The 27,683-nt window shown below is 47.8% G+C and overlaps 2 protein-coding genes across 2 annotated transcripts in view; one reads left to right on the top strand and one right to left on the bottom strand.

Moving 5' to 3' along the window:
• The window catches only part of LOC144110587 (uncharacterized), a 159,214-nt gene that overhangs the window by 39,479 nt on the left and 92,052 nt on the right, over positions 1-27,683 (bottom strand). The window lies entirely within an intron of this gene.
• On the top strand, positions 147-27,266 carry LOC144110971 (microtubule-associated serine/threonine-protein kinase 2-like). Its single transcript, XM_077644043.1, has 16 exons — positions 147-204; positions 947-999; positions 2,773-2,976; positions 5,140-5,310; positions 10,232-10,323; positions 11,252-11,417; positions 12,224-12,396; positions 14,448-14,518; positions 15,559-15,675; positions 18,019-18,341; positions 19,552-19,710; positions 21,977-22,091; positions 22,511-22,647; positions 24,020-24,247; positions 24,401-24,520; positions 26,206-27,266. Exons 1-16 carry the CDS (start codon positions 189-191, stop codon positions 26,464-26,466), a joined length of 2,406 nt encoding a protein of 801 aa, XP_077500169.1. The 5' UTR covers positions 147-188; the 3' UTR covers positions 26,467-27,266.

Raw genomic sequence — 27,683 nt, 5'->3', positions numbered from 1 at the left:
AAGACAAAAAAAAAGAAGAATGGCCGAACGTTTGCACGTGCATGCTGTTTCTTGGCAAAGGCTCGTGTACCAACAGTTTGATCCGGGTATTGCTCTCCAACGCTGCTTCTTACCGAGGGTGAGAAATTATCCGATCAGCGCACTGAGGTCTTCTCGGCGTATTCAGGAACTGCCACTTGTTGGCCGCGATGGCTGAAAAGTCACGTGAGTTCCGTTTCATACCTGTTCACCGGTTATGCGGAACCAGAAAGAGGTGCCGTAGTGGAGGGCTCCGGAATAATTTCGACCACCTGGGAATTTTTAACGTGCACTGACATTACACAGCACACGGGCACCTTAGCATTTTTATGGAGACAAACTGGTAAGGCGCCCGTGTGCTGTGTGATGTCAGTGCACGTTAGAAATCCCCAGAACCCGACCGCGGCGGCTGCGTTTTTATGGAGGCAAAACGCTAAGGCGCCCGTGTGCTGTGTGATGTCAGTGCACGTTAAAAATCCCCAGGTGGTCGAAATTATTGGAGCCCTCCACTACGACACCTCTTTCTTCCTTTCTTCTTTCATCCCCTCCTTTACCTCTCCCTTACGGCGCGGTTCAGGTGTCCAACTCAATATGCGGCAGATATTGCGCCATTTCCTTTCCTCAAAAACCAATTATTATTATTATTATTATTATTATTATTATTATTATTATTATTATTATTATTATTATTATTATTATTATTATTATTTCAATTTAGAAAAGCGACACGCTCCCAGGAAAAGCAAATATTCATTTGTCCCGTTTTCTTTTTTCCATTTTAAAAGCAAAACGATTCCTTCTTGGGAAATTTTTAGCATGGACCAACTATACCCCAGCAAAAAGTTTTACTTATTTACAGCTATTTCTGCTGAAGCTGATAAAAGCACACCCCACTAACAATATCTGCCCACACAATGTTTCCTTTCAGTCCCTGAAAGAGGAAAGCAGTGCGCAAAGACGCTGACTACGCTCTTCCCTAGGGTGAGTTTACTGCATTTTGCGCAAGTCTCGGTGTTTCCCCGCCGCGGTGGCTCAGTGGTTAGGGCGCTCGACTACTGATCCGGAGTTCCCGGGTTCGAACCCGACCGCGGCTAAGGCGCCCGTGTGCTGTGCGATGTCAGTGCACGTTAAAGATCCCCAGGTGGTCGAAATTATTCCGGAGCCCTCCACTACGGCACCCCTTTCTTCCTTTCTTCTTTCACTCCATGCCCGCCGCGGTGGCTCAGTGGTTAGGGCGCTCGACTACTGATCCGGAGTTCCCGGGTTCGAACCCGACCGCGGCGGCTGCGTTTTTATGGAGGAAAAACGCTAAGGCGCCCGTGTGCTGTGCGATGTCAGTGCACGTTAAAGATCCCCAGGTGGTCGAAATTATTCCGGAGCCCTCCACTACGGCACCCCTTTCTTCCTTTCTTCTTTCACTCCATGCCCGCCGCGGTGGCTCAGTGGTTAGGGCGCTCGACTACTGATCCGGAGTTCCCGGGTTCGAACCCGACCGCGGCGGCTGCGTTTCTATGGAGGCAAAACGCTAAGGCGCCCGCGTGCTGTGTGCTGTCAGCGCACGTTAAAGATCCCCAGGTGGTCGAAATTATTCCGGAGCCCTCCACTACGGCGCCTATTCTTCCTTTCTTCTTTCACTCCCTCCTTTACCCCTTCCCTTACGGCGCGGTTCAGGTGTCCAAAGATATATGAGACAGATACTGCGCCATTTCCTTTCCCCAAAAACCAATTATTATTATTATTATTATTATTATTATTATTATTATTAAATCTCGGTACAAGTAAAAGACCACTTAGCGCTAGGGTCAACTTTCTTCAAAAAACAGCCCGAATTAAGTGACAGATCGAAAAGCATTAGCTGCGGTTTAACTACTGCTGAACCTTTATAGATAGGTGAAAGCTGTGGTGTATCGGGCAAGTAGTTGGGCTTGGCGTCTGTAACGTTGAGTGCGCTCCGCACACTGGATAGGCAACGCGCCCACCCTGCCACCCTGGCAGGTGGCACTTAATGGTTGATTGCGAGAGGTTGGTCACCCAATGAACGCTGCGGCCTGTTCTGCCGCCCTCTACTGGCGAATCGAAAGGTAAACGGTCAAGTGGTGCGACACCATGGTGGACCATATATGGTAAAGCCTATAGCCACAATTGCCCTCTGGCTCACTAGAAGGTCAGCCGGCAACGCACGGATATATCGGCTTTACCTAACGTAGTCTTTCGCTTCAAAACAAAAAAAAAAAAACTTGAGATCACTGCGGCACTCGCATTGTAGAAATGCTCTATTCCACGTTTACAGTGCAGACAATACACACAGTTCGGGTGTCCACAGAAGCGTTTTCTCGCCTCAATTGGCTCTAATTAATTATCTTCTTAAACCACATTGACCATTTTGTTACCAGTTTAAGTTTTTCAATGCTCTATTCCACGTTTGCAGTGCAGACAAGCTCTCGTCCACGCCGTTCGGGTGTCCACATAACCGTTTTTTACTTTAATTGACTCGAATTAATTACCTAATTAACCCACCTTAGCCATTGTGTACTTTGCATATCCTCTTTCAATGCGCTATCCGACGATACCATTCTTTTTTCGGTATACTAAATAGTTCCTCCGTTATAGGACCGAGGTTATCTAGTCCACGCCGAAGCCACCTACATAGCCACACAATGCTTACGCATTGAAAGTACACTTTACATCCGCTTGTAGTGCTCAACGTTCGTGTCACACCGCCGCGGGTGTCAGTGAGGCCCGGCACCTGTGCAGATCCCGAAGACGTGCACGACGCTGCTGGAGGTGTTCATCAAGCGCGAGAGCAAGGTGTCGCTGCTGCGGGACCCGCTGACGCATTTCTGCGAGGAGGAGCTGGTCCTGCACGCGCAGGAGTGCCTGCTCAAGATCAACAAGCAGCTCATCACCTACCAGGACATGCGGAGCATGGTCGAAAACCTCATCAGCCTGCACAGCATGGTGGGCGCACAATACGCGCGCTGGCGCCATTTTATGGTTATGGAGGCCTTTATAGCAGGTGTTACAGGGAAGACTTTAGGTAATTTTCAAAAATAGGCTTACTGAGGTAAAAAATATGGCTTTTTCAGCATAGCATAGCATGCTCTGTAGGTGACTTGTTAGAAATATTTTTGTGCTTGTGACTGTGTGCTGCAATAAGCTGTGTACGGCGTACTTTCTTTTTCTTTTTTTTACTGTTTGAATTGTATCTTTTTGGGTTTTTTGCCTCTGTTTTAACTATTAGTCTATTCATGATCCTTCTGTCCGCCCTGCTGCAGCCATTGTAACTTTTTCTTCTTGTATCTACCACAGCCATTGTATGTCCTTGATTTTGGAAATAAACTCAAACTCTATATATATTGCCAATGTCGGCGGACACCAGAAAACCGGTGAGTCGTTTTAAGTAGTAAGCTGGTTAACCATTTGTTAATAATTAAATTTGTATCTATTAGAGTTAAGCATCAGTTGCAATTAGAGATTTGTAGCCGGTCGTTAGTAATAGCCATATCAGTTTTCAGAATTTGGGAAACGCAATTACCCTTGCCGCTGTGGGTGGACAAAATATTGCTTTTTTCGTCTAGTTACGCGCACTGGAGGGATTGCTTTGCCAGCATGCTTTCGAAAGCGCGTGTATTTTTGGCACGACGTAACCAAATTTTGTCGAGCCACAGCCCCGAGGATAACCGCGTTTTCAAAATTCTAGAACTACTAACGTACTGACGCAACGTAAGCGGCTACTAACGACCGGCTACAAATCTCCAATTGCAACTAGGTGCCTAACTCTAATAGGTTAAAAGTTAATTATCAAAAATTAGTAAACCAGCTTACTACCGAAGACGATTCACTAACTTTCCGGTGTCCGCCAACGCTGGTAATGCTATGCCGCAAAAGTCATATTTTTAGCCTTAAAAGCCTATTTTTGAAAATTACTTAGGCTTCTCTGTAATACGTATATGTAGCGTAGTACGTGCACTGCGATGCGACTAGTGATCTCCTTACACACCCTCGGCTTATCTGAAGGCACCGAATTTGTAATCACACACGACAGTGAATTTCTGCCATCTTTGTCATGAGTGCTGGAGTCATTAACTTTGATAGTCCTATGCAAGGCACACCAACGACGCAAATAAATTGAAATAGACTACCGCTTCTCCTCTCCCTTCTACGACACCCCCTTCCCCTGTTGCCACCAACACCAGCCCCTTAAAATTTAGACGACTCCCCGCAAATTTTTTTTTGTTTAGGTAACAAGAAAAGTTTTAACAACGGTCTACTTTTTTGTCTCGGAGGAAATCTGTGCGGCGGTCTTGAATGTGGGCGGAGCTTCCCTGCAGACTTAAGTTGTATCCGACTACAGACTCTTGATATCGCGGATTCATACGCTCATCTGAGGCAGTAACTTCTAACGCGATAGCGTTAAAGGCCCCGTTACGCAGAAACTCCGGCGTCGTCGTTGTGTGCGAAATGTCACGAGCATAGCTCTGGCAGGTAGTCCCCATTGAGGAACCTAGGAAGCAAGTGGGCCACCTAGGTCACGCGACCTTGAGGCTTCATCACAACCGCCCACCGGATAATGAGCAAACTGCCCACCGTGTCAGGTTGAAGTTATTGATTGTTCACTCGGCAAGCGCGAGCACTGCCATCGTATGGCAGTGGCGCATCGCTTAACCTCTGCACCACTGCGCCAGGAGGGGTATAGGACTCCCAAGGATCACTGAATGTAAAACAGAATTACCTTTCCATATATGGGAATTAATCCATTACACTATCGCGTAGTATACCCTTATAAGGCGGAGTTTAAGAGTCCCCTTCATTTTTTTTTCTGTGGGCGTTGACTATAGGTAAACGGGACACAGTGTCTATACGTCCACGACGCGACTGCATATGCGTTATGCATTCTGGGGGCCGAATCGCATGCCGACTTGCTAGTCCAATGTGTTCAGGGGATCTACTATAATGGCGGCACCCTTTTTCTCCATATGTGCAAGCAGTGCTCACTGTTTCTGGCAGAGAATGTGAACAGCGTGTCTTATTTGTTCCTACGTGCGTGTCACGTGGTAGGAGAAGCATAGCGTCTGTCCAGGATTGCCGGACGAAAGAACTTGCACGGCGCGGCGCTTGCAGTGCATCAAGCGGGACCCGGACGTGGCCAAGGCCCAAGGCGAGAACATGCGCAAGCTCATCATCATCGTGGGCGAGGTGGCCAGCACACTGGAACGCATGTGCGACGTGCCCGTCACCGACTGGGTCTTCATCGCCGACTCCATCAACGCGCGCATGGACAAGGCAAGAGCGGTGCCCGCGGGGAAAAGCATCCGCACAGAACAGAGTTCAAAAGGGTTATACCCCCCGTATACTCCCTCACGTCTGCTCGTATACTGTACTCCCTTACACACCCGCGTGTCAGACTTTCAACGGATTATACTCCCTATATACTCCCCCATGCCGGCTCCCTTAGGCAGCCTTCCTTCCACCCTTGCGTTTCGCACTTTTACATGGTATTTTACACTCGGGGAATTTACGAAAAACACTCTTATTCTTATTTTTATACTGTCACACTAAAATAACTGCCACACGAGGCATTCCTGCCAATGCGACAATTGACGCCGCCAGCATGTGATGCGCGTCGATGACGCTCAGTACCGGCTATTTTCCTCACGTTGACTATTACAAGTCCAGGTTTCATTATTACTGCTCAGTGGCGAAAATATGGTGCGCACGATGTGTAGGTATGCTTCGTGCGGGGGGGGGGGAGTCGACATCCGAGTGAGGCGCGGTGGTCCACAGAAAAGGAAGCGATGAAGTAAAATGGGCTTCTCCTTGTTACAAGTCGGAAATTGCCCTGAAACGAGTTCCAGCAGTTCGAATACCCGCCGCGGGAACAAGCCAACGGTTGAAGCGGGAATTTTTAAAAAAGTCACTACGATAAAAACTGACGTCACGGTACGCAAGGCGCAGTTTGGCCAGGGACCGTGCGGCACTTTTCCTGAGTGTCTGTGCCCTTGCAAAGCGGAGCACACAAACACAGTGTGCCAAGATCATGCTTGTTCCCGACGGCTCCCGGAGTCGAAACCTGGTAGTACCTCCTGTAGGTGCTGGCCGCTATAGTCTACAAACCTCTACCCATATCCCTTCCATATTCCTCTGTCATTTCCAGTGTAGAGCAGTTACGTCTACTATGAACCAATTTTCAAATTTCTCTGTTGGCGACCCAAATCTCTTGGCTGCACCTTTTTTTGTGCCTATTATGAAAAGAAAAGAAGTTGCATAGAGTTAGGCTTAATTACTGGCTTAGCGTATGAATCAGCGAAAGCTGTTGTAGCTTTGGTCCAGCCATATAGGACTGCATTGTGCCGTGGAACCCACTCCTCCGCCTTTATAACCTCCGCCTTCCACGAGCCACACTCGTGGCAAACACGTTCCATTTCCACATTCCTCAGCTCTCACCATCATCATCATCATCATCAGCCTTACTACACCCACTGCAGGGCAAAGGCCTCTCCCATGTCTCTCCAGTTAACCCTATCCTTTGCCAGCTGCATCCACCCTTTGCCTGCAAACTTCTTAATCTCATCCGCCCACCTAACCTTCTGCCGCCCCCTGCTACGCTTACTTTCTCTTGGAACCCACTCCGTTACCCTTAAAGACCAGCGGTTATCTTGCCTTCGCATTACATGCCCTGCCCAAGCCCATTTCTTTCTCTTGATTTCGACTAGGATGTCATTAACCCGTGTTTGTTCCCTCACCCACTCTGCCCGCTTCCGATCTCTTAACGTTACACCTATCATTTTCCTTTCCATGGCTCGCTGCGTTGTCCTTAACTTAAGCTGCTCTTTTCGTTAGCCTCCACGTTTCTGCCCCGTAGGTGAGTACCGGTAAGATTATGCTGTTGTACACTTTCCTCTTGAGGGAAATTGGTAAACTGCCACTCATGATCTGCGAGAATTTGCCATATGCGCTCCACCCCATTCTTATCCTTCTAGTTATCTCCCTCTCATGATCCGGATCAGCTGTCACTACCTGCCCTAAGTAGACGTATTCCGTCACAACTTCTAGGCTCTCACTGCCAATTGTTAACGGTTGCTCCCTTGCTAGGCTGTTGAACATTACCTTGGTTTTCTGCATGTTAATTTTTAGACCCATCAATCTGCTCTGCCTGTCTAACTCATTGATCATGATTTGCAGTTCACCTCCTGAGTGACTCAGCAAGGCAATGTCATCAGCAAATCGCAGATTATTTAGGTATTCTCCATTTATTCTTATTCCCAACTGTTCCCAATTCAGGCCTCGAAATACCTCCTGCAAACATGCGGTGAACAGCATTGGCGAGATCGTGTCTCCTTGCCTGACGCCCATCCTTATTGGAATTTTATTGCTGACTTTATGGAGGACAATAGTAGCTGTGCAGTTGCTATATATATCTTCCAGTATTTTGACATAAGGCTCTTCTACCCCTTGATTACGCAATGCCTGTATGACTGCTGAGGTTTCCACTGAGTCGAATGCTTTCTCGTAATCAATGAAAGCTATATATATAGGTTGGCTATATTCTGCGCATTTCTCTATCACCTGATTGATAGTGTGAATATGATCTATTGTGGAATATCCTTTACGAAAGCCTGCCTGATCATTTGGTTGATTAAAGTCTAACGTTGCCCTGACTCTATTAGCGATTACCTTAGTAAATACTTTGTAGGCAACGGATAGTAAGCTGATCGGCCTGTAATTTTTCAAGTCCTTGGCGTCTCCCTTCTTATGAATTAAGATAATGTTTGCATTCTTCCAAGCTTCTGGTACAGTCGAGGTCATAAGGCATTGCGTATACAGGGTGGCTAGTCTTTCTAGCACGATGTCCCCTCCATCCTTCAACAGGTCTGCTGTTACCTGATCCTCCCCAGCTGCTTTTCCCCTTTTCATTGCTTCTAAGGCTTTCTTTACTTCATCTTTCGTTACTGGCCGTATGACGCATTGCTGTGCACTGCTGTCTTTCTCATTAGCGCTCTGATTACATTGGCTACTGTACAGGTCTGTGTAGAACTCTTCGGCTACGTTAACTATCTTATCCATATTGCTAATGACATTGCCCTGCTTGTCTCTTAATGCATACATCTGGTTTTTACCTATGCCTAGTTTCCTCTTCACTGTTTTTAGGCTACCTCCGTTCTTTATAGCATGCTCGATTCTCTCCATATTAAACTTCCTTATGTCGGCTACCTTGCGCTTATTTATTAACTTTGATAGCTCCGTTAGTTCTATTCTATCGGTAGTGTTAGATGCCTTCATGTTTTGGTGCTTCTTAATCAGATCTTTCGTCACCTGAGATAGCTTCCCGGTATCTTTTCGAACTGTCCTACCGCCTACTTCTACTGCGCACTTCGTAATTATTGATGTCAGGTTATCGTGCATTGAATGAACATCAAGATCATCTTCCTCAGTTAAAGCCGAATATCTGTTTTGCAGCGCTATCCTAAACTCCTGTGCTTTCCCTCTTACGGCTAACTCGTTAATGGTCTTCTTCTTCGCTATCTTCTTCCGTTCCCTCTTCAAGTCTAAGCTAATTCTAGACCTTACCATTCTATGGTCGCTGCAACGCACCCTTCCGAGGACGGCGACATCCTGAATGATGCCAGGTTTAGCGCATAGTATGAAGTCGATTTCATTTTTAATCTCACCATTGGGGCTCTTCCAGGTCCACTTCCTGTTTTCTCGTTTGCGGAAGAAGGTATTCATGATCCGTAAATTATTTCTATCCGCGAATTCGACTAATAACTCTCCCCTGCTATTTCTAGAGCCTATCCCATAGTCACCTACCGCGTGGTCGTCAGCCTGCTTCTTGCCCACCTTCGCATTGAAGTCGCCCATCAGTACAGTGTACTGCGATTTTACTCTATTCATTGCTGATTCTACGTCCTCATAGATGCTTTCAACGGTCTGGTCATCATGGCTGGATGTGGGTGCACCACTTTCAGCTTGTACCTCCTATTCAGCCTAATTACTATAGCTGCTACCCTCTCGTTAATACTGTAGAACTCCTCTACGTTGCCAGCTATATCCTCATTAATGAGGAAACCCACACCTAGTTCTCGTCTATCCTCTAACCCGCGATAGCACAGTATGTGCCCGTCCTTTAGTACTGTATACGCCTCACCTGTCCTCCTAACTTCGCTAAGCCCTATCACATCCCATTTAATTCCCGCTAGTTCCTCAAACAGCACTGCTAGGCTAGCCTCACTAGCTAAAGTTCTAGCGTTAAACGTTGCCAGATTCAGATTCCAATGGCGGCCTGTCCGGAGCCAGAGATTCTTAGCACCCTCCGCTGCGTCACAGGTCTGACCGCCGCCGTGGTCAGTTGCTCTGCAGCCGCTGGGGACTGAGGGCCGAGGGTTAATTGGTTTGATCATAGAAGGTTGTGGCCAAGTACTACACCAGGGTGGCCAAATCCTGCTCTGGTGAGAGAGTGCGTTGTCGTTTCTGGTCACCGAGATAAGGCCGCACTCCAGGCCTGGTTATGCAGTTCCATCGACACGCAGATTTTTTTTTTTAAACCCGGTGGAGAATTGCGCGGCACCAGGATTTGAACCCCGGTCCTCTTGCACGCGAGGCGGATGTTCTACCTCTACGCCATCGCTGCATTTCTCACCATAAACTCCCAAACCGCTCGGCCACCCGTCGCTATCCACCTTAAACTTTCTTTCCCTCTCTGCTATATTATGTCTAAAAGGAGAAAGGGTGCTTTACCTCTCTCCACTCTGCCACTTGCAACGGCTGGCAGGTACGTGGCAGCCGTCGAAGTGAATTCAACCGAATTAAATTAAATTATGTCACTAAGCAATGAACGTCTTAGAGCCGACGCTGTAGATTACACAGTAGAATGGAAGGCTATGTGACTAAACCCGAGCTACAACAGCTTTCGCTGTAAAAAGTGAGAAGGAACATTGAGCAATGAAAACGCCGTCGTTCACCACTATGCATGTGATGCGCCACATCGAATTACAGTCGAGCCTCGTTATAACGAAATAATGGATATAACGAAGAAATGGCGATTTCCCTTGGAAGCTCGATCAACACGGGCTGTATATAACGAAAGCGATATATGAAGCTGCGATCGACGCTTGCATCGCCTCAACCGGACTTAAATTCGTTATATCCCATTAGCAAGCCATTGCACTCTTCGTTTAGAGGATCTGCATCTTTATGATGCTCCGCTTTCGCGCAGATGGACCTCCCTAAGACGCTTCCATTCGCAACGTACATCCCGAAGATTCGCGATTTCGAGAACGTCAAACTGCTAGGCGCCGGAGGCTTTGGGTACGTTAAGTTTACGCTTATGTTCTTTTTTCATTTTTTCTGAAGAATGCGACTAACAAGGCATCGTTACTGTCGAGTACAGTGCTCATTAAAAGCTTCCGGGCCCACTGGCGCGTTCCCGGAATAAAGGAAGGAACTCTAATGTTTGGGGCTGTTTATGCTGATTTGGGAGGGTGCGTTGTCATCTCTAACTTTCAAGACGGAAAAGCAGCGCTCTCGCGAGTTGCTAAAGTCGAATACAGCAAAAAGAACGAAGCTCAATGCCTCTCAAAAGAGGCCACCCAGGCAATGGCGTCGACTGATTTTCATGATGTCGCAGCGGGTAATTCGTGGTTAATCCTCTTAACGCTAGGGTACGTGACAGGGTATTTTAAGATTCCAGGAGGCTGGAACACCAACTATAATGGACGGCGGCTTCGGTCTGGCGTCAACGATTCGACAGAACTTGTCAAAACTAGTACGACATTGATGGTTATAGTGCATGTTTATGGCGCAAGGGCACTTGCGGCCAAATAGCGCCATTGCACAAGGTATTTACGTTTGCTCAAGGTGGGGTCAAAGACCCATTTCCCAAGCATTTCACCTTCAATAAGCCGAGCATCAGACCAGGGGAAGCTTGTACCCTTTGTATCACCGGTGGGTACCCGGCGGCACTGGGGATCGAACCCCGCATGCGAGGCTTATGCTCGACGACTATAGGCCACCGCTGCGGTTAGTAGTATAGACAATGAACTGAGCTGACTGATACTTATGTTCAGTGGAGCTTTACGGTTTAGACACGTCAACTGACGACCCCGTGCATGAACAGGTCACCGAACAGCTCAGTCCGAATGCTAGTTCGAGTCTCCTTTCTCATACCCCTGCTCACGTGTTCAGCTGTCAAACTTCAACGGCTTCGGCACTTGCTCATCTGGCGTTGTGTCTGCAGAGCCGTGTACCTGGCCCGCTACAAGCCTGTGGGTTTCGAGGCCTCTCTCAAGCTGGTCAACATGGACCGGTTCGCACGCCACAAACAGGCCGCCATGGATAAAGTGGTCGCTGCGGTCATCCGTAACCCGTTCCTCGTCAAGTACTACTCTTGCTACTGCGTAAAGGTACGTGCACTTTGAACTCGAACTATCTGCGGCTCTTTTGGGCGATAGCCACGATCGTTTCGCTTTGGCGAAGTTTTCGCTATAGCGAACGCTACGGGACTGACCAGACCACGTGACGAGTATTAAGCCTTGAAGAGGTCTCTTTTTCTTGCGTTGAGAAGGACGCGAGATTTAAATAGATTCCTTCTATCCCTGGGACAGCTTGTTCAACCTTTCTGCAAAATTCCTTTTGTTTGTCTAGTATGCGTGAGGCGTCAAGTCGAAAACCTCCCTCAGCGTAGTAATCCCATGCACAGCCACTACATGTAGAGGCTCAGTGCCTGTATGGAATCCGCCAATAACAACGCTGCTGGCACAGTCCAGTGGAAATAAGGCAGATGTGAAAAGGTCTATATAGCCACAAAAGTCGGTGACACAGGACGTAAAGCACTCTGACTGAATAAAACCGCCACGTATGGCGGAGGAGAGCGCGCCATGGATAATGCAATCTAATTATATGGTATGAATAAGTTATAACATAAAACAAGTAAGAGAAAGCAGTGACACAAGCAATGCAAAATCACAGGGAAGCACATGGCGGAAATCACAAGTAACTATTTGTGAAACATCTGGAAGGCTTACAACATAATAGTGAAATAAAGGAAAACGCGTAAAAGAGCCTGAAGAACCACACAAAAGAGCACATGATGACGTATTAAAGTATGAATTATGAATATTTGGTATAAATATGAGAGTAAAACCCTGCTAGAAAGCGGACGGGCTCCTCAGTAAAGGCGGTGGTTGGTGAGGACAACTGTGGCCGGCAGGAGGCGTACGTGACCATAATGGAGTACATCCCGGGTCTGGACCTGCAGCGGGTGGTGACCAAGGCCGAGTTCCTCAAGATAGACGCCGTGCAGATCATCATGGCACAGCTCATACTCGCCGTCGAGCACATGCACCTGCGCGGATTCCTCCACAGGGACATCAAGGTCTCCAAGTGAGCCCCTTAATGTTCTACACCCTCTTTTCCAGAGAATGTACTTTCGAGGGAGTACATGACACTCCCTTTATAGGAGAGTACCATCCTGTCCCGTTGCCTGTCGAGGCAGACGTCAGCCTGCCATTTAACTCCGTTTTTTCTTGGAGTAAACACACTCTAAACACGAATACGCCTACATGGGAGTTAAAAGGAAGTAAGCCGTATAAAAATGGTCTATAGACAGTCTATAGACTTTTATAGAGTATATTGCCCTCCTATAGATATTTCATTTTGTCTATTCATAGTCTGTAGACTGTCTAAAGACAAAAGTCTACTAAAATTGTATGGAAATAATTCTTTAGATTGTGTATAGACTATCTATAGGATTTATATTGCCTATAGACTGTTCTCTAAGGTTTGTATATATAGAGACTATAGAGTTCATAGACAAAACTCCATGCACAGTCTATAGACTGTCTAAAGACATTTTTATAAGAGAGTAGTCCTCTAGCGCACAAAGGAGAGCGCTAAAGTACAGATCACTCCCTTTTTACTCCTTTCTGTTTATAGTGCAGTTATATGGTTTATGGTTTATCGGGGTTTAACGTCCCAAAACGACTCAGGCCATGAGGGGCGCCGTAGTGAAGGGCTCCGGAAATTTCTACCACCTGGGGTTCTTTTACGTGCACTGACATCGCACAGCACACGGGCCTCTAGAATTTCGCCTCCATCGAAATTCGACCGCCGCGGCCGGGATTGAACCCGCGTCTTTCGGGTCAGCAGCCGAGCGCCATAACCACTGAGCCACCGCGGCGGCAGTTTTATAAAGTAGTGCATAGCTTATATACAGAGCATAACAACTGGTTTACCGGGTCCGTGCAACACCCATTTTTTTATTAGAGGCATGCCCTGAGGTGAAATACGCTGATCAGAGCATTAGTTTATGCTTTTGTAGCGAAAGCTACATTGGCCGCGAATTCGCAGTTTCGCCGTGTTCGCATTCCCATCGTGGTCGTACCGCACCACGTGACCAACCACGTGACTGGTCACGTGACGAACCACGGAACAACAACTAACCAGAAAACCAGACTAACCTGGACTTGCAATCAAGATTAACCAAGGCTAACCAAGCTATGCCTTAGCATTCGCTACGTATATCCTGGCATAGCCGACCTAAGCCACTGCCAATTTTTTTTAACTTTCCAGCCTTCTTTCGAACTGCGCATATGTGTTTTATATGCGTCTATAGCGTCTTTTACTCAACAGGTTAAAATTCTTTCCTGGAGTAAACTTCACATTCGTAGAGAGAGGATCAGTCAAGTTTAGGAAGCGAACAATGATGAGATATTCCATGAAAATTTTGTTACACCCGATGTGAGGGCGCAGTGACTTGGCGTTTGTTTCGAAGCACTTGGTCATGCGTTCGAATCCATTCACTGTGACCACGTTCCGATGGAGGCGAAATCCGAAAACTGCCGTGCACAGAGATTCTATTCGACGCTACAAGCCATCTCAACTGGTTGAAATTGATTAGGAGAGCCCTCAAATATAGCGGGCTTGATCGCCGCTCTCTCGGCTTTGGCGCGCAAAACTCCACTATACCACTAACCGTCTTGCAGTCATGGCCTACAGCGCGGCTCACCGAAGTGCTCATCGATTCCCACTTTTGTGGGATTCAGTTATTTATTTGAACATACTGTTAATCACTCTAGGCATGGTTACATGAGTTGGTTTCACATAGAAGCATGTACAGTTGTACATCCAAGTCAAGTTTGGTGAAATATATTATCAACAAAAAAACAAGTGTACAATCGGGTATACAATCAAATTATAGAAACCTTCTATTGACGTACACTTAAGAGTACACAGTGACCACAAATAGTTAAACTTTTGTGCAAGTAGCCTATACTTAATATCACAGTGCCCTCGAGTACTACAGGCTAACGAGATACATTGAAGCCGGATGCATCGAAAGTCCACATACAGGTGTGCTTCTTCACAAATTGATACGCACACTCGTTTTTTTCTCTCTCTCTTTCCCTCCCCCTCACTGGTGTACGATCCCGCAGCATGCTGATAATGCCCGGCGGAAGGGTCAAGGTAATAGACTTCGACACTACCAAGGTCTGCCACGGTCACTGTGAGTGTACTATATAAGGTTTATCCCTGACGTAAGAGAGTCGCTCGCAAGATTACGGGTCACTGAACTTTATTGCCGCGCAAGCGCTCGCAATACACCGCCTGTCGCTTCTACGATACTTAAGATACTTAAGTCACCAATCCAAACGCCCAGCTCGCGTTGCCAGAAGCACAGCGGCCCAGCTCAAAGGAAAGAGCAGAGTTGGGTGCACCTCCTGAACCGCTGGCATCACCGTCGCCAAGCATGCGCAGCCCTCACAGACAGTGTGATACTCCATTCAAAGAATTTTCCGGGTTTTTTTTTTTTTGGGGGGGGGGGGGGAATCTCGGGAGTAAAATTTTCCGAAAATTAATTTTTACGTAGTTTCAAAAAATTTCAAGAACCGAAATTCTCACTTTTTCAAAATGGTAAAATTTTCAAACATGCTGCGGGGAAATAGGGCATAAAATATCGTTTTTTCAGTCCAATTCACGAAATTTTCGGTTACGGAATGTGATATCACTGCCCACAGAGCAACTTTCACCAAATGAGCACAGCTTAATTCATCAAACAGGCTACCAAACGTTTTTTTTATTCGCTAAAACCAAACGGCATGCTTTCCTATCATCTATACTGATGTATACACAGTTGAACCTCGTTATAACGAAGTTGACGGGGCCCGAAGATTACTTCGTTATAGCCGTAGTTTCGTTATAAGCCGTGTAGATCGATCTTTCAGCGGAATCGTCACTCCTTCGTTATGTCCATCATTTCATTATAAATCGCTTCGTTATAAGGGATTCAACCGTAGCAGACTGTGGCATATACTTTTCTAATCGGAAGGCATAGCATATGTGGTGGTGCCAGTACTAATGACAGTAAGTCCAACAGTAAACGTTTGATTTAGAGTCTCTGCGTGGATGCACATTGAACACGTGATTTACGTTTCCACAGAAAGGCTCGTGGCTGGTGACTGCACACGAATGTATTGTACATAGCGGAATTCACTTCCTTCTTTGCTCAGTGTTTTATACCGACTGACCATTTTTCTCGAACTGCAGTTTCCAAGCGAATCCTGAGGCACTACTTCAAGCGTACTCCGTTTGAATTCAACGACGGCGAGTCGGCAGGTACCATCCCGTACATGGCACCGGAGATACTCAAGAGGCGGCCGTACGGTAAGGGCGCGATAAACAAAACAATGCGCCATTGAATAGAAGCACGGAAATTGACGGCAGCTCACTTTTCATTATGCAGAAACACTATGGACTTGCAGAGGGTGGCCATTGTAGTAACTGGGTCTGAAGCTAACTCGAGGCATCCCACACACGTTGTCTGAACGCATTCATTCTAGGTAGGCAATGACAAAATCTTTCAGTGTCCATGGTAATTCAGAACCGCGGCTATGACCAGCGACAAAGCATCTGCCTCGTACGTGGAACACTCCGAACTTGTACACCAGTCCGGCACAAAGCCACTGCTTCAATTCATTCAATTTTTCCAGACGTATACGACTCCTGGAATGGGCACCTGGGTGCAAGGTACCCTAAATGTTCCACAGCCATGTCTGTACGGGACTCTTTCTGTGCAGTAAACGGCTTTAACACTGTGCTACCTTACGCTCTGCAGCGTTCACCCGTGGTCCAACGACATCGTTATCTGGGACGGCCATTAATTTGGAGGGCGCGGTCGAGAATGGTCTTTGCACAATAGTGTGGTTCAAGTGGTCAAAGTGGTGGATGGCCCAAGCCACCCAGGACCTTATATGGGCATTTGGCCGTCTAGCACTACTATAAAAGGGTCCAATATTCTAGGTAGAGTAACTCGCGTGTACAGCCCAGGGCCATACATATGTCTTCGGGGACATGCGGCTCAATGACTCTAGGGGGTTCAAGTATTCTTATAGTGACACGTACTCTCTAGGACATTGCATGAATTTTGGGCCACATGGCTCAGTGAATCTAGGGCGGGACATTCTAGGGGAGGCTGGAGAATTCTAGGCAAAGTCTAGGGGGTGTCACTCTACTTCACCCCTAGAGTCTTCGGGCCCCTATAGTACGTGCCTCGACCTAGAATCATCGGGCCCATAGCTCAGTGATTCTAGGGTGGGACATTCTATGGGAGGCTAGAGAACTATAGGCAAAGTCCATGGGGTGTCACTCTACTTCACCCTTAGAGTCTTTGGGCCCCTATAGTACGTTCCTCGCCCTAGAATCATCGGGCCCATGGCTCAGTGATTCTAGGGCGGGACACTCTATGGGAGGCTAGAGAACTATACGCAAAGTCTAGGGGGTGTCACTCTACTTCACCCCTAGAGTGTTTGGGCCCCTATAGTACGTGCCTCGCCCTAGAATCATCGGGGCCATGGCTCAGTGATTCTAAGACGGGACATTCTATGGGAGGCTGGAGAACTATAGGAAAAGTATAGGGGGCGTCACTCTACCTTGCCCCCTAGAGTCCTTCGGCCCCCCAAGAGTGCCTCGCCCTAGAATAATTGGGCCACGTGGGCCCTGGAATGGGAGCTCTCATCTCACAGGGTTGAGGGCACCCCTTGAATAGGGGAAAAAAGTCTCAGATACTAATTTCTGGAAGGGTGAGTGTGCTTAGCTCTAAATAGCTTCACGTGAAATCTCAGCTGGTAGGCTAAGCCGAGCGTATTTGAGCTTCTGTCAAATAATTGCAAGCTGCGGTCGCCAATGCTGCGTATGCGAGGGGCCGTCCATCGTGTTCTCTATTATCTAACTTCAACGTTGTGTCACAACAACGTCACTCAGAAGACATACGCGAGATCAGTTCTAACCACATTTCGTGTATAGCTTCGTTTACTGTGAACAAAAATTGGCTGCTTTTTAACAGTTGTAACAAGCGAAGGCCAACTCGCCGCCTTACGCTATGAAAAGAGAAGCTATATTGTTTTAATTTGAGCTGATGTGAACAAAGTTTAATACCTCAGACTTTGAAAGGAGGCTGTAACTAATATTACAGGTGACATAGTGACTGGACCCCCACCCCCTTCTTGTGTACAGCACAGCAATTCGGGTAACTCCAAATACAACTCCACACACAGCCTCAAAACAGCAACGAAACGTTTCGAGGGAACGTTGTTCATGTTCAGCGTTAACCGCGGGGTAAAGAATATAAGATACGTACGCTTTCTAAGCTGCGTTCTAAGCAGTGCAAAGGAGGTGACTGGATGTACTTTCATCTTAGCAACCAGGCGCCTCAGAATTCCTGTCACAACAAGAACTTCGCTTTGAGGCTACCTAGCCGAAACCACACCTTCATCTTTTAGGCCATATGCCTGACCTGAGATTATTATGCCGCACTTAACCTTCAAATAACGTTCCAGAAATCATGCTCAACTTGGCCGCTTTTATTCCAGGTTTATACAAGCCTACACATGCAACGTATCTTGAGGAAACCTACACATGCAGCGTATCTTGAGGACCCGTATCGATCATTAACCATTTGTGCACCGAAAACATCTCTATTCATCATCATTACCGTCATTCTCGGCGCAGGGCGCTCGGTGGACTGGTGGTCGTCGGGGATTGTCATGTACAAGCTGATGACGGGCCGTGTGCCTTTTCGGGGCAAGACGAAGCAGATGCTGCGCGAGCGTATTATAACGGCGCCCCTCAAGTGGCCCCGGGCCACGGACCAGCACGGCCACTCGGCCACGACGCCCGCCAAGGATATGACGTACCGGATGCTGCGCAAGAACCCCGCCGAGAGGCTAGGGTCGCGCATCTACTCCGACCTCAAGACGCACCCCTTCTTCGACGACTTCGACTGGAGGAAGCTGTACAATAAGAAGCAGCTCTGCGCCATACCCAGCATCATGGTGAGCACTCATCCTTAAAAACATTTCTTTAGACGCTCTATAAACTGTCCATAGACTTTTATCTTGTAAAATCTATAGGCCGTGTATAGACAAATACTAGGGAATAATCTACAGGCGATATAAATCCTATAGACAGTCTACGGACAATCTACAGATTTATAGCCATACACTTTTAGTAGACTTTTGTCTGTATATACTCAAAAGAAAACATTTGACAGAAGTCTGCCTGGTTGGGAAAATTAATTTAGTAGAAAGATGACTGACGCCAACCAGGTTAACGTCGCGTTTTTCAAAAATTAACCTGGTTGGCGTCAGTCATCTTTCTACTAAATTTTGTCTATATAGATTGTGTACAGACTATGAATAGAGAAAAATAAGTATCGCTAGGAAAGCAATAGAGTCTGTAAGAAGTCTGTAGACTGTTTATGGACTATTTTTATAAGGGGCAGTCCCTTGAGAGAGATAGTTATCGCGTCTTTCCTTTCTTAACGATCCCTCTCCGACAGTGGGCTCTGTTTCAAAAGCTAGCCATCTAACTCGTGCTACGCCTGGGTTACCCCACTGCACGAATGCATGCGTGCTGTTCAATTATTCAATGTTTTCATCTCATGCATACGCAAGAACTCTATGGACTGGCTTAGTTCACTTGTAAGCACCCGCCGATTCGATTGTGCATGTGAACATCGCAGACCACCGACCGACCAGTATAGTAATGCTGGGCGGCTGTGATGTGCGCACTATATCACGACTTTCGCAAGGCGCACAGCCTCCGGAGTTTGTTTCTTTTTCGCTTGTCCCAAGTTCTTCGATTGGTGCACAGTACTAGTATAGGTCCGGACCAAATAACAATCATTGCAGTGCTGTTCTGAACAGTCAAATTCTGCAAATATGAAATGCCATTGTTGCAACTTCGCATGACCACATTGAGTTCTGTAGCACTCTGCTTGTTTCCTGTAACCATTGTTTCATGTGCCTTGTTCTCAGCAAACTTTCTTCGAAACAGCTTGGGCGAACGTGGTTGCTTGCGACGCACTTACTTTTCAGTCTTCTTTTAACTTAGTAGTAAGAGTGTTAGGGTTAACCAGATGAGCCGGAGAAGAGGCGCTCATGCGCAGAAGCGGCCTTGTGAAAAAGGCGCAATTCACTGAGTACGCCACCCGTCTTTAAAGACACGGTTAATTAACGTTACAGGGGTTAATTAACTTTACAGGAGCTGATCGAGGAGGACAAGAAGAAGGCGTCCGGAGAGCAGGACCCCGACGACGAGCGACGCCACCAACAGATCGACGAGATGACCGACATCTTGCCCGAGATGCAGAAGCCGTTGCTGTGCTACGCTTCCAAGAGTTTCCGGAAGCTCATGGTCGCGGTGGGTACATTGCACACCCTATACTCTCCCCGCAGCACGCAGTCGTCGCTGAGCAGACGCCAGGGGCGTTTTGCTATGACATCGCTGCAATCCATAAAGCAGGAAGCTATGAGGACGACGGTGTGCAAAACACGTTACACTACACCCTGAACACAATCACAACTATATGAGAGTAAAAAGGGAGTAAGTAAAGGGGAACCCCGGCGGCTGCGTTTTTATGGAGGAAAAACGCTAAGGCGCCCGTGTGCTGTGCGATGTCAGTGCACGTTAAAGATCCCCAGGTGGTCGAAATTATTCCGGAGCCCTCCACTACGGCACCTCTCTCTTCCTTTCTTCTTTCACTCCCTCCTTTACCCTTCCCCTACGGCGCGGTTCAGGTGTCCAACGATATATGAGACATACTGTGCCATTTCCTTCCCCCAAAACCAATTATTATTATTATTATTATTATTATTATTATTATTATTATTATTATTATTATTATTATTATTATTATTATTATTATTATTATTATTATTATTATTATTATTAAGGGGTTTGTGCTAGAGGAGAGCTTACTGCCTTTTTACTCCATTTGGTTTAGCGTGCATATGGGGATACAGGGGTAGGGATACGATGGGCTGAATTAGCATATATTTGAAGCAAGCCAACAGTCACCGAAATCAAGGAAAGCATAGCGAAGTGTTTCTTTTTTCAATTTGTGGCGTTGAAAGATCAACAGGAAATTAGTTGTGTACTAACTTTCTACCTGAGAGATCAGAGATTAAAAATAGAAGGAAAAACCACTCGCCGCCATGGGGATACGAACCCACGGTATTCGTGTGTCGCTTAAGGTGCTCTACCAACTGAGCTATGGTGGCCCACGTCAAACCTTCTACTTTCGAGTCTATTGGTGTTGCGTGAAACCTAGCTAACCTTGACAGCGTTCAACTATATGCTATGAACCATGAACCATGCATATGAAGTTATGAACCATGCATAACTTTCGAGAGGCGACTACCCGCCTCCCCTCTTTTAAAGCAAGGTTGTTATGGGCACGTTTCCCAGTTCTGTGGCGCTATTGTAACCACGGAACTCTGATTGGTCAGCATGAGGTGACGAAACGCATGATGTCACTGCAATGCGCCACGCTGGGTGGTCCGAACGCTCTGGCGTCACGAGCGACAGCACAGTCTCCTCAGGAGCATTCTACCATAGAAGAAAAAGAATATATGAATAAACAATAATATATAGGCACCGCCGCAAACAGCTGTCTCTAACCTCTCGTTACAAAGCGGTACCCGTCCTGTGAGTTTTTAGTGCGATAGCTTTAAGGGTCGCGTATGCAGTTGAGAACCTGGTGAAGTTGGCGTCGCCGCCAGTGTGCGCGAAAAAGCCGGATTGGACGACAGGGTAGTGACGTCACACGTGGAGCTGTGGAATGAAAAATGATAAAAATATTTGAAAACTGCTTATTAGAAGGTCGCAACATGACTCGAGCGTCGTTAGGAGATGTAAGTATATAAGTAAATTAATTGGTTGGTTGGTTGGTTTTTCTGGGGGGGGAAATGAAATGGCGCAGTATCTGTCTCATGTATCGTTGGACACCTGAATCGCGCCTTAAGGGGAGGGGATAAAGGAGGGAGTGAAAGAAGAAAGGAAGAAAGAGGTGCCGTAGTGGAGGGCTCCGGAATAGTTTCGACCACCTGCGGATCTTTAACGTGCACTGACATCGCACAGCACACGGGCGCCTGTGCTGAAAAGAAAATTGGGCTAATAACCGACCCGAATTTTCTCTTCAGCACAATTCATTTAATTATATACTTTCATCTCCTAACGACGCTTGAGTCATGTTGCGACCTTCTAATCACCAGTTTTCAATATTATCATTTTTCGTTTGCTCTGCGATGTCAGTGCACGTTAAAGATCCCCAGGTGGTCGAAATTATTCCGCAGCCCTCCACTACGTCACCTCTTTCTCCCTTTCTTCTTTCACTCCCTCCTTTATCCCTTCAGTTACGGCGCGGTTCAGGTGTCCGCCCACATGTGAGACAGATGCAGCGCCATTTCCTTTCCCCAAAAACCAGTTTTCATGCATGTAATAACCGAGAATCTAACCTATGTCCCTTGGGTAACGAGTCAGACATGCTACCCCTATAGGCCGTGTATATATGCGTGCGCAAGAGGAGCCGGTGACGGGGCCCGTCATACCTGCTATGACGTCATACCCTTAAAGGCGGAGCTTAAGTGTCCCCTCCCCCATTTTCTTCTCTCCTTTGTGCACACAGTTAAAGGAAAAAGGCAGCAAGAACGTGAACGCGGACATGATGAACTCGAGCGGGGGCGAGAGCTCCGAGCTCCACTACGACCAGCAGAAGTCCGCCACCGACAGTATACCCGACCGTAAGCAAACTTCCTGCTCTACTCTTGTGTTTCCTAGCGGTGGAGGGTATACCACTTAGCGGTGACACCTGATACCCGCCGCGGTGGCTCAGTGGTTAGGGCGCTCGGCTACTGATCCGGAGTTCCCGGGTTCGAACCCGACCGCGGCGGCTGCGTTTTTACGGAGGAAAAACGCTAAGGCGCCCGTGTGCTGTGCGATGTCAATGCACGTTAAAGATCCCCAGGTGGTCGAAATTATTCCGGAGCCACTCCCTCCTTTATCCCTTCCCTCACGGCGCGGTTCATGTGTCCGCCTATATATGAGACAGATACTGCGCCATTTCATTCCCCAAAAACCAATTATTATTATTATTATCCAGACTACTTTAGTACATACGCTGCTCCAAGATATGAACCAACGCATGCACTTTTTTTTTCAGTCACTGAAAGCCGAGATGCCCCCGAAAAGGTCGACCTCCTGCTATTCCGGAAGAGGAAATTCTACAAATTCTGGGGCTATGGCTTCTCTTTGCGCCGAGCCAAGGGCGAAGACGACAGCTTCTACATTTATGTGGAAGTGAGTTATTACCCGGATGGGGCTTATCGGACAATGTGAGCTAAGGTATCAAAAACTAAAAAACCTCCAATTTACTTCGTGAACCTAAATGTGACGCAAGTGCTCTTGCACAATATATCTATGGACCCTTCGAGCCACCGCAGTGGCTCAGTGGTTAATGGCGCTCGGCTGGTGACTCGAAAGACGCGGGTTCTGTTCCGGCCGCGGCGGTCGAATTTCGATGCAGGCGAAGTTCCAGAGGCCTGTGTACTGTGCGATGTCAGTGCACGTTAAAGAACCCCAGGTGGTCGAAATTTCCGGAGCCCTTCACTACGGCGTCGCTCACAGCCTGAGTCGCTTTGGGACGGTAAAGCCCCATAAACTAAACTATGACCCTTCTCATAGGTTACTTATGACGATTTTACAGAGCGGCAGTAGCGCTATGAGGTTTCTCCCTTTCCACTTGCCCAGTGAACACTGAAACTCCCTTAGACGTCCTGCGGACGTCCATGACGTCAATGGGACATACAAGAGAGTTTCAATGACCATTGGGTTGGCTGCAGCTGCCGCGAAACTGGTTTGCCTCCTCCAGGACGCCACCAGGCTTCACCAGGACACATACCAGCTCTTTCACTAGTGACCCACCTAGCTATACTGCATGAAAAAGAAAGGGGGATTTCCCTCTTTCCTCTTTGCCACCTGTCAACCGTGGCAGGTGGCAGCTGTCTAGTGGAGGGTTCACTCGCAGACAGGATGGCTTTTTCGCTAGCGAGGCAGCTAGTACAGGCGCATTTAAAAAAAAAAGGTGACTGTCACAGTTGTATCATCTTTGAATGCGTGTAAGGTAACAGCCGCAGCAAATTTTTCGGTGTGTGTTTTGCTCTGGAATGATGCGTACGACATTAGTATGAACGGGAATCACCATTGCACAAACAATTATTCGCACTTAATTTTTTTCCTGCATTCTCAGTTTCAGTAGCCAGACAATGGTAGCGACGTCACAAGTGAGTATAAACGCATATACAAAAGTTCCTATAGAACCGCTGTTTTTATCGTTTTAATTCATTCAAACCTTTGCGCTAAACTGCTCCAGAAGCCACAGAATGGCAGCAAATGAACAAAGTGTTATTATATTGAAGGTTCGACCTGGTGCTCAGTTGTGACGTCGCAATTGTCTTTCAACTGCTGAAATCAAAACTGCATGGAAAAACAAACTCAATTACAAGTTATGTACTGAATGATGGCGAATATCACGTGGTGACTTCTATTTAATGATTCCTTGTGCATCATTAGAAAGCAAAAATGCACTACGGAAGTTTTGGTGCGCTTAGCTCTTTAAACAGTGACGCAGTGCAGCTCAGAAGAGCAGGAGTGCGCGTTGATGGACTCGCAGACGGTGACGGCGGACAGCCCGGCGGACAAGTCGACCGTTCTTCCCCTGGACGTGGTGCTATACGTGGACGGCACGTCGGTGGTGAACGAGTCGCTGTCCAAGGCGCGCAAACTAATCTCGCGCACCGGGGACACCATGGTGTTGTCGGTGATGTCGTGCAGCTCCTACCGCCTCCTCACCACGCGAAGGGACATGTTCTCCATCATGCGATCCGTACCCAAGGAGCAGGTGCGACCCCCCGCCTCCAGATGGCGCCACTTTCCCTTTTGAGTATATGCGCGTCATTTAGCACGGTGCGGCCTCCCGCCTCCAGGTGGCGCCACTGTCCCTTTTGAGTGTATGCGCGTCATTTAGCACGGCATTGCGCGCGAACACTCGCAGGTGGCCGTCCGCGGCAGCGGCTTCTCGTGTAGTGGCTCCGAGCCGTACGGCCTGGGCTTCATCGATGCCAGCGTCTATGACGACAGGTCCAAGCAGTTCACGCGATGCTTTGTCCTCACGGTCAGTATCACCTTCTGCGATAAGAATTTAAATTCTGTTTTCAATGCGTCAGCATTAAAACCCTCATTAGCGTAAAAAGTGTCCGGCATTGGCGGCATGTGAAAAGAGGAGAAACGGCGAGAGCGAGAGAAAAGAAGAGACGAGAGAGGGATAACGCTGGAAAAAAGTGTATAGAGGATAAGTCGGGGGTACGCGACGAGCGGCGAGAGGGAAAAGGCGGTCACCAATCAGAGTCGAAGATGGGGAGAGTGGCGAGGGACTCGGCGCGTCACACGTTGATTGGTAGAATGAATTACGCCACCCGACACCGTCAGGTGGGAACAATAATGCTGACGCATACTCTGTCTCACGCATTGCACTGATCGTCTCGTGACTTTTTTTTTATCCCAACGCGAAGTATACAGATCTTGAGGGGTGCGTAGAAAACCCAACTCGCGTGTGATCCCAGCGATGACAGTATGAATTTAAATAAAGCCGAGCTTTAGCGACGCGTTTTTACACACTAAAATTGTGAACTGAATATAAACCACCCTGTGCACGACGTTACCACATTAACTACAGCCTGTGAGCTAAAGGTTTCCAACCACACCATTTAGGAATCATAACAACCGTCTTACGTCCGATTGTGTATGACGCGGCATCACGACGAAGGTTTCGACAATCTGCAGCCGTTAAAATTATTAGCTGTTTAAGCCCAGCGTTGTTACATAATAGCACTGTTGAGTGAACTGCTTCTACACGCCTACAGCTGACTGTCGTCATGTGCATGTTCAAGAAATACATGGTAATGTCGGCTTCCTAAAACTATTCTAATGTATTGACAATGCAGGTAAGGTGCCTCCACAATGAGCAATTGCATTTCCTCGGTGTAACTTTTATACGCCAGCGCGGAACGCGCGCTGTACCCTAGACACTCCAAAGCTTGCAAGAGTGGCCTGTTCACCGTTGCAAACCTTGGATTCGTCCACTGGCAGCCCCTCATCGAATGACACGGTGTAATGTATGTTCAGGGGCAAGGGACCAATATGAAAAAAAGAACGTAACTGCACGCTGGCATCGTCCCTTTCTTGGTGTGGTCCTTTGCCCTTGAGCACACTCCACACCATGTAGTCGCATTACGAAGTGGCCTGTACACTTTAAACACGAATTACCCTATAAGGGCGTAAAATTTAGTAATAGGTCCTACGGCGCACTCTCCTATAGGGACAGGGTATGTGCCCAAGCGACGGGGTAGCTTTTCAAACACTAAAAATGAGTAATGCTTACGGGTGTCAACGAAAGTACTTATACCAAGATTTAAACGGATTTTTATTCTCCTCTCGTGGCTAACCTAAAGACCTCTGGTGAAGGGATTATGTTCTCCTTCCATTGCTAGAGGGACCCTCTCAACCCGCAGTGTGTACACTCTCCTGATCGGACGAGCGCACTCCCTTTGAATAGCTTACCCTCTTTTTACTCCCATATAGGCGCGTTCGTGTTTAGAGCGTCCTTTAGAGGAGCGTTTCCTCCTTATACTCCCTTACAGCGTAATTAATGGTTACAGTCCGTTAGACCTCGACCTTCGTCAAACATGCAAATGGCGTGCTCAAGGAGGCGCGTAACATCGGAGATTGCACCGAGGAGAAAGTCTCGATGGTGGGCCCGTGTATTTATAGTGACACGGGCGCGCCGTGCTGTCCCCGCAGCGCGCGGACGTGAGCGTGTCGGGCAAGGGTTCGGTGTTCCCGGGCGACGTGGTCACCATGGTGGACGGCACGGCGCTCGAGTCACTGACGCGCGAGCAGGTCATCCAGATGCTGAGCCTGGGCAAGCGCGAGGTGAGCCTCTCCATCGTGCCCCTGTCGCCCATGCGGACGCGACGCATCGCCGTCAGCAGGCTGCAGGAGCAGACGCTCACCGACGCCAACACCCCCAGCCGGACCACGCACGCCGCCGAGGTCAACTGACCTCCTGACGACGCCATCTTGTCACTTCTCGCGCCATCTTGTGATCGTCCGCGTCATCAATTATCTGCGCCGGACTGTGCGAAAACAGTTGCGGACGCGCGTGCGTTCAGTGGTCTAGCGGGCGAGCTGGTCTCGGTGCGTTCGTGTCCCTGGACAAAAAGCATCTTGTGGGCGAAAGTGACGTCATCCTGCAAGCGTGTGTACCTGTTTGTGTCAAGTGAACACACTGCTGTGCGAAGCGGGCCATCTAGCGCAAAACTAGCGCGTGAGAAACGGCCATCTTAGCTTACGATTTAATTATCAGCGCAATACGACGGACGAGGCGTCAAGCACTGACTTGGAACTGTATCGTCTTGTCTTAAAAGACGTAATAGTTGCGTGCGAAAACCGCTATTCATTTTGGGACAGGAACTATGAAAGGCTAATCAAATCTGCTCCGCTCGCAGCCCGTATTGCTGCCTGAATTCACCGCTCTACAATGTGACGTCACGCGCAGTTGCCGCTTCGTCCGGTACGCGACGCCAGTGTGCTGAGTTCGCCGCATGCGGCATGCTCAAGTGACTAGCGAAGTATAACGGCCCGTTTCGTTGATCTCAAAGTTGATCTTGGCAGCGTTCTTACGATGTAAAAGGCGCAAGTGAACCTAATCGTCTTAGCTCGATATGTTTGCACGCAGCACATTATAATTCTGACTTCCAACTGCACTGGCGTTATTCAATTCTAAATTTTTACCGATATGCTTAATGTTCGTACTTTCGATCGATCTCCAGGCAGCTTTTACTTAACCTTGAATTCCAAAGATGCCCCCCCCCCCCCCCTACACTTCTCCTCTCCTACACGTTTTCGGGATTAGCGCAACGAAATGCATTCTGCGCGTACTTTATTTCCGCATTCTTCGCTGCAGAACTGGCGTGATGACAAAAATTCACCGGCGATGTGCGGTATATATGGCCTTGTTCGCCCCTTCTTGTTGCATTTTAAATTGCATGCAGCCTCAAGAAATACCTTTGTAGACCTGTTTCCTTGTTCGTGATTCACTTAACTCTGGCTTGTGCGGCGCTTCGTGCAGTTAGCGATATACCTGCAGGAAGAGTGCACAGTTATCAAACTTTCCAATTAGTGCTGCACTTTTCGCGTCGTTCGAGTGTACGTGTCGAAACTGCCGATCGTTTAGGATTCTCCGAATCGCATACTGAGTGGCTCGGACACTGACCAGC

The sequence above is a fragment of the Amblyomma americanum genome, chromosome 11 (genome assembly GCF_052857255.1).
Source record: "Amblyomma americanum isolate KBUSLIRL-KWMA chromosome 11, ASM5285725v1, whole genome shotgun sequence".
NCBI lineage: Eukaryota > Metazoa > Arthropoda > Arachnida > Ixodida > Ixodidae > Amblyomma > Amblyomma americanum.
Note: the sequence above shows the minus strand (reverse complement) of the source record. Positions and strands in the feature narration are given on the sequence as shown.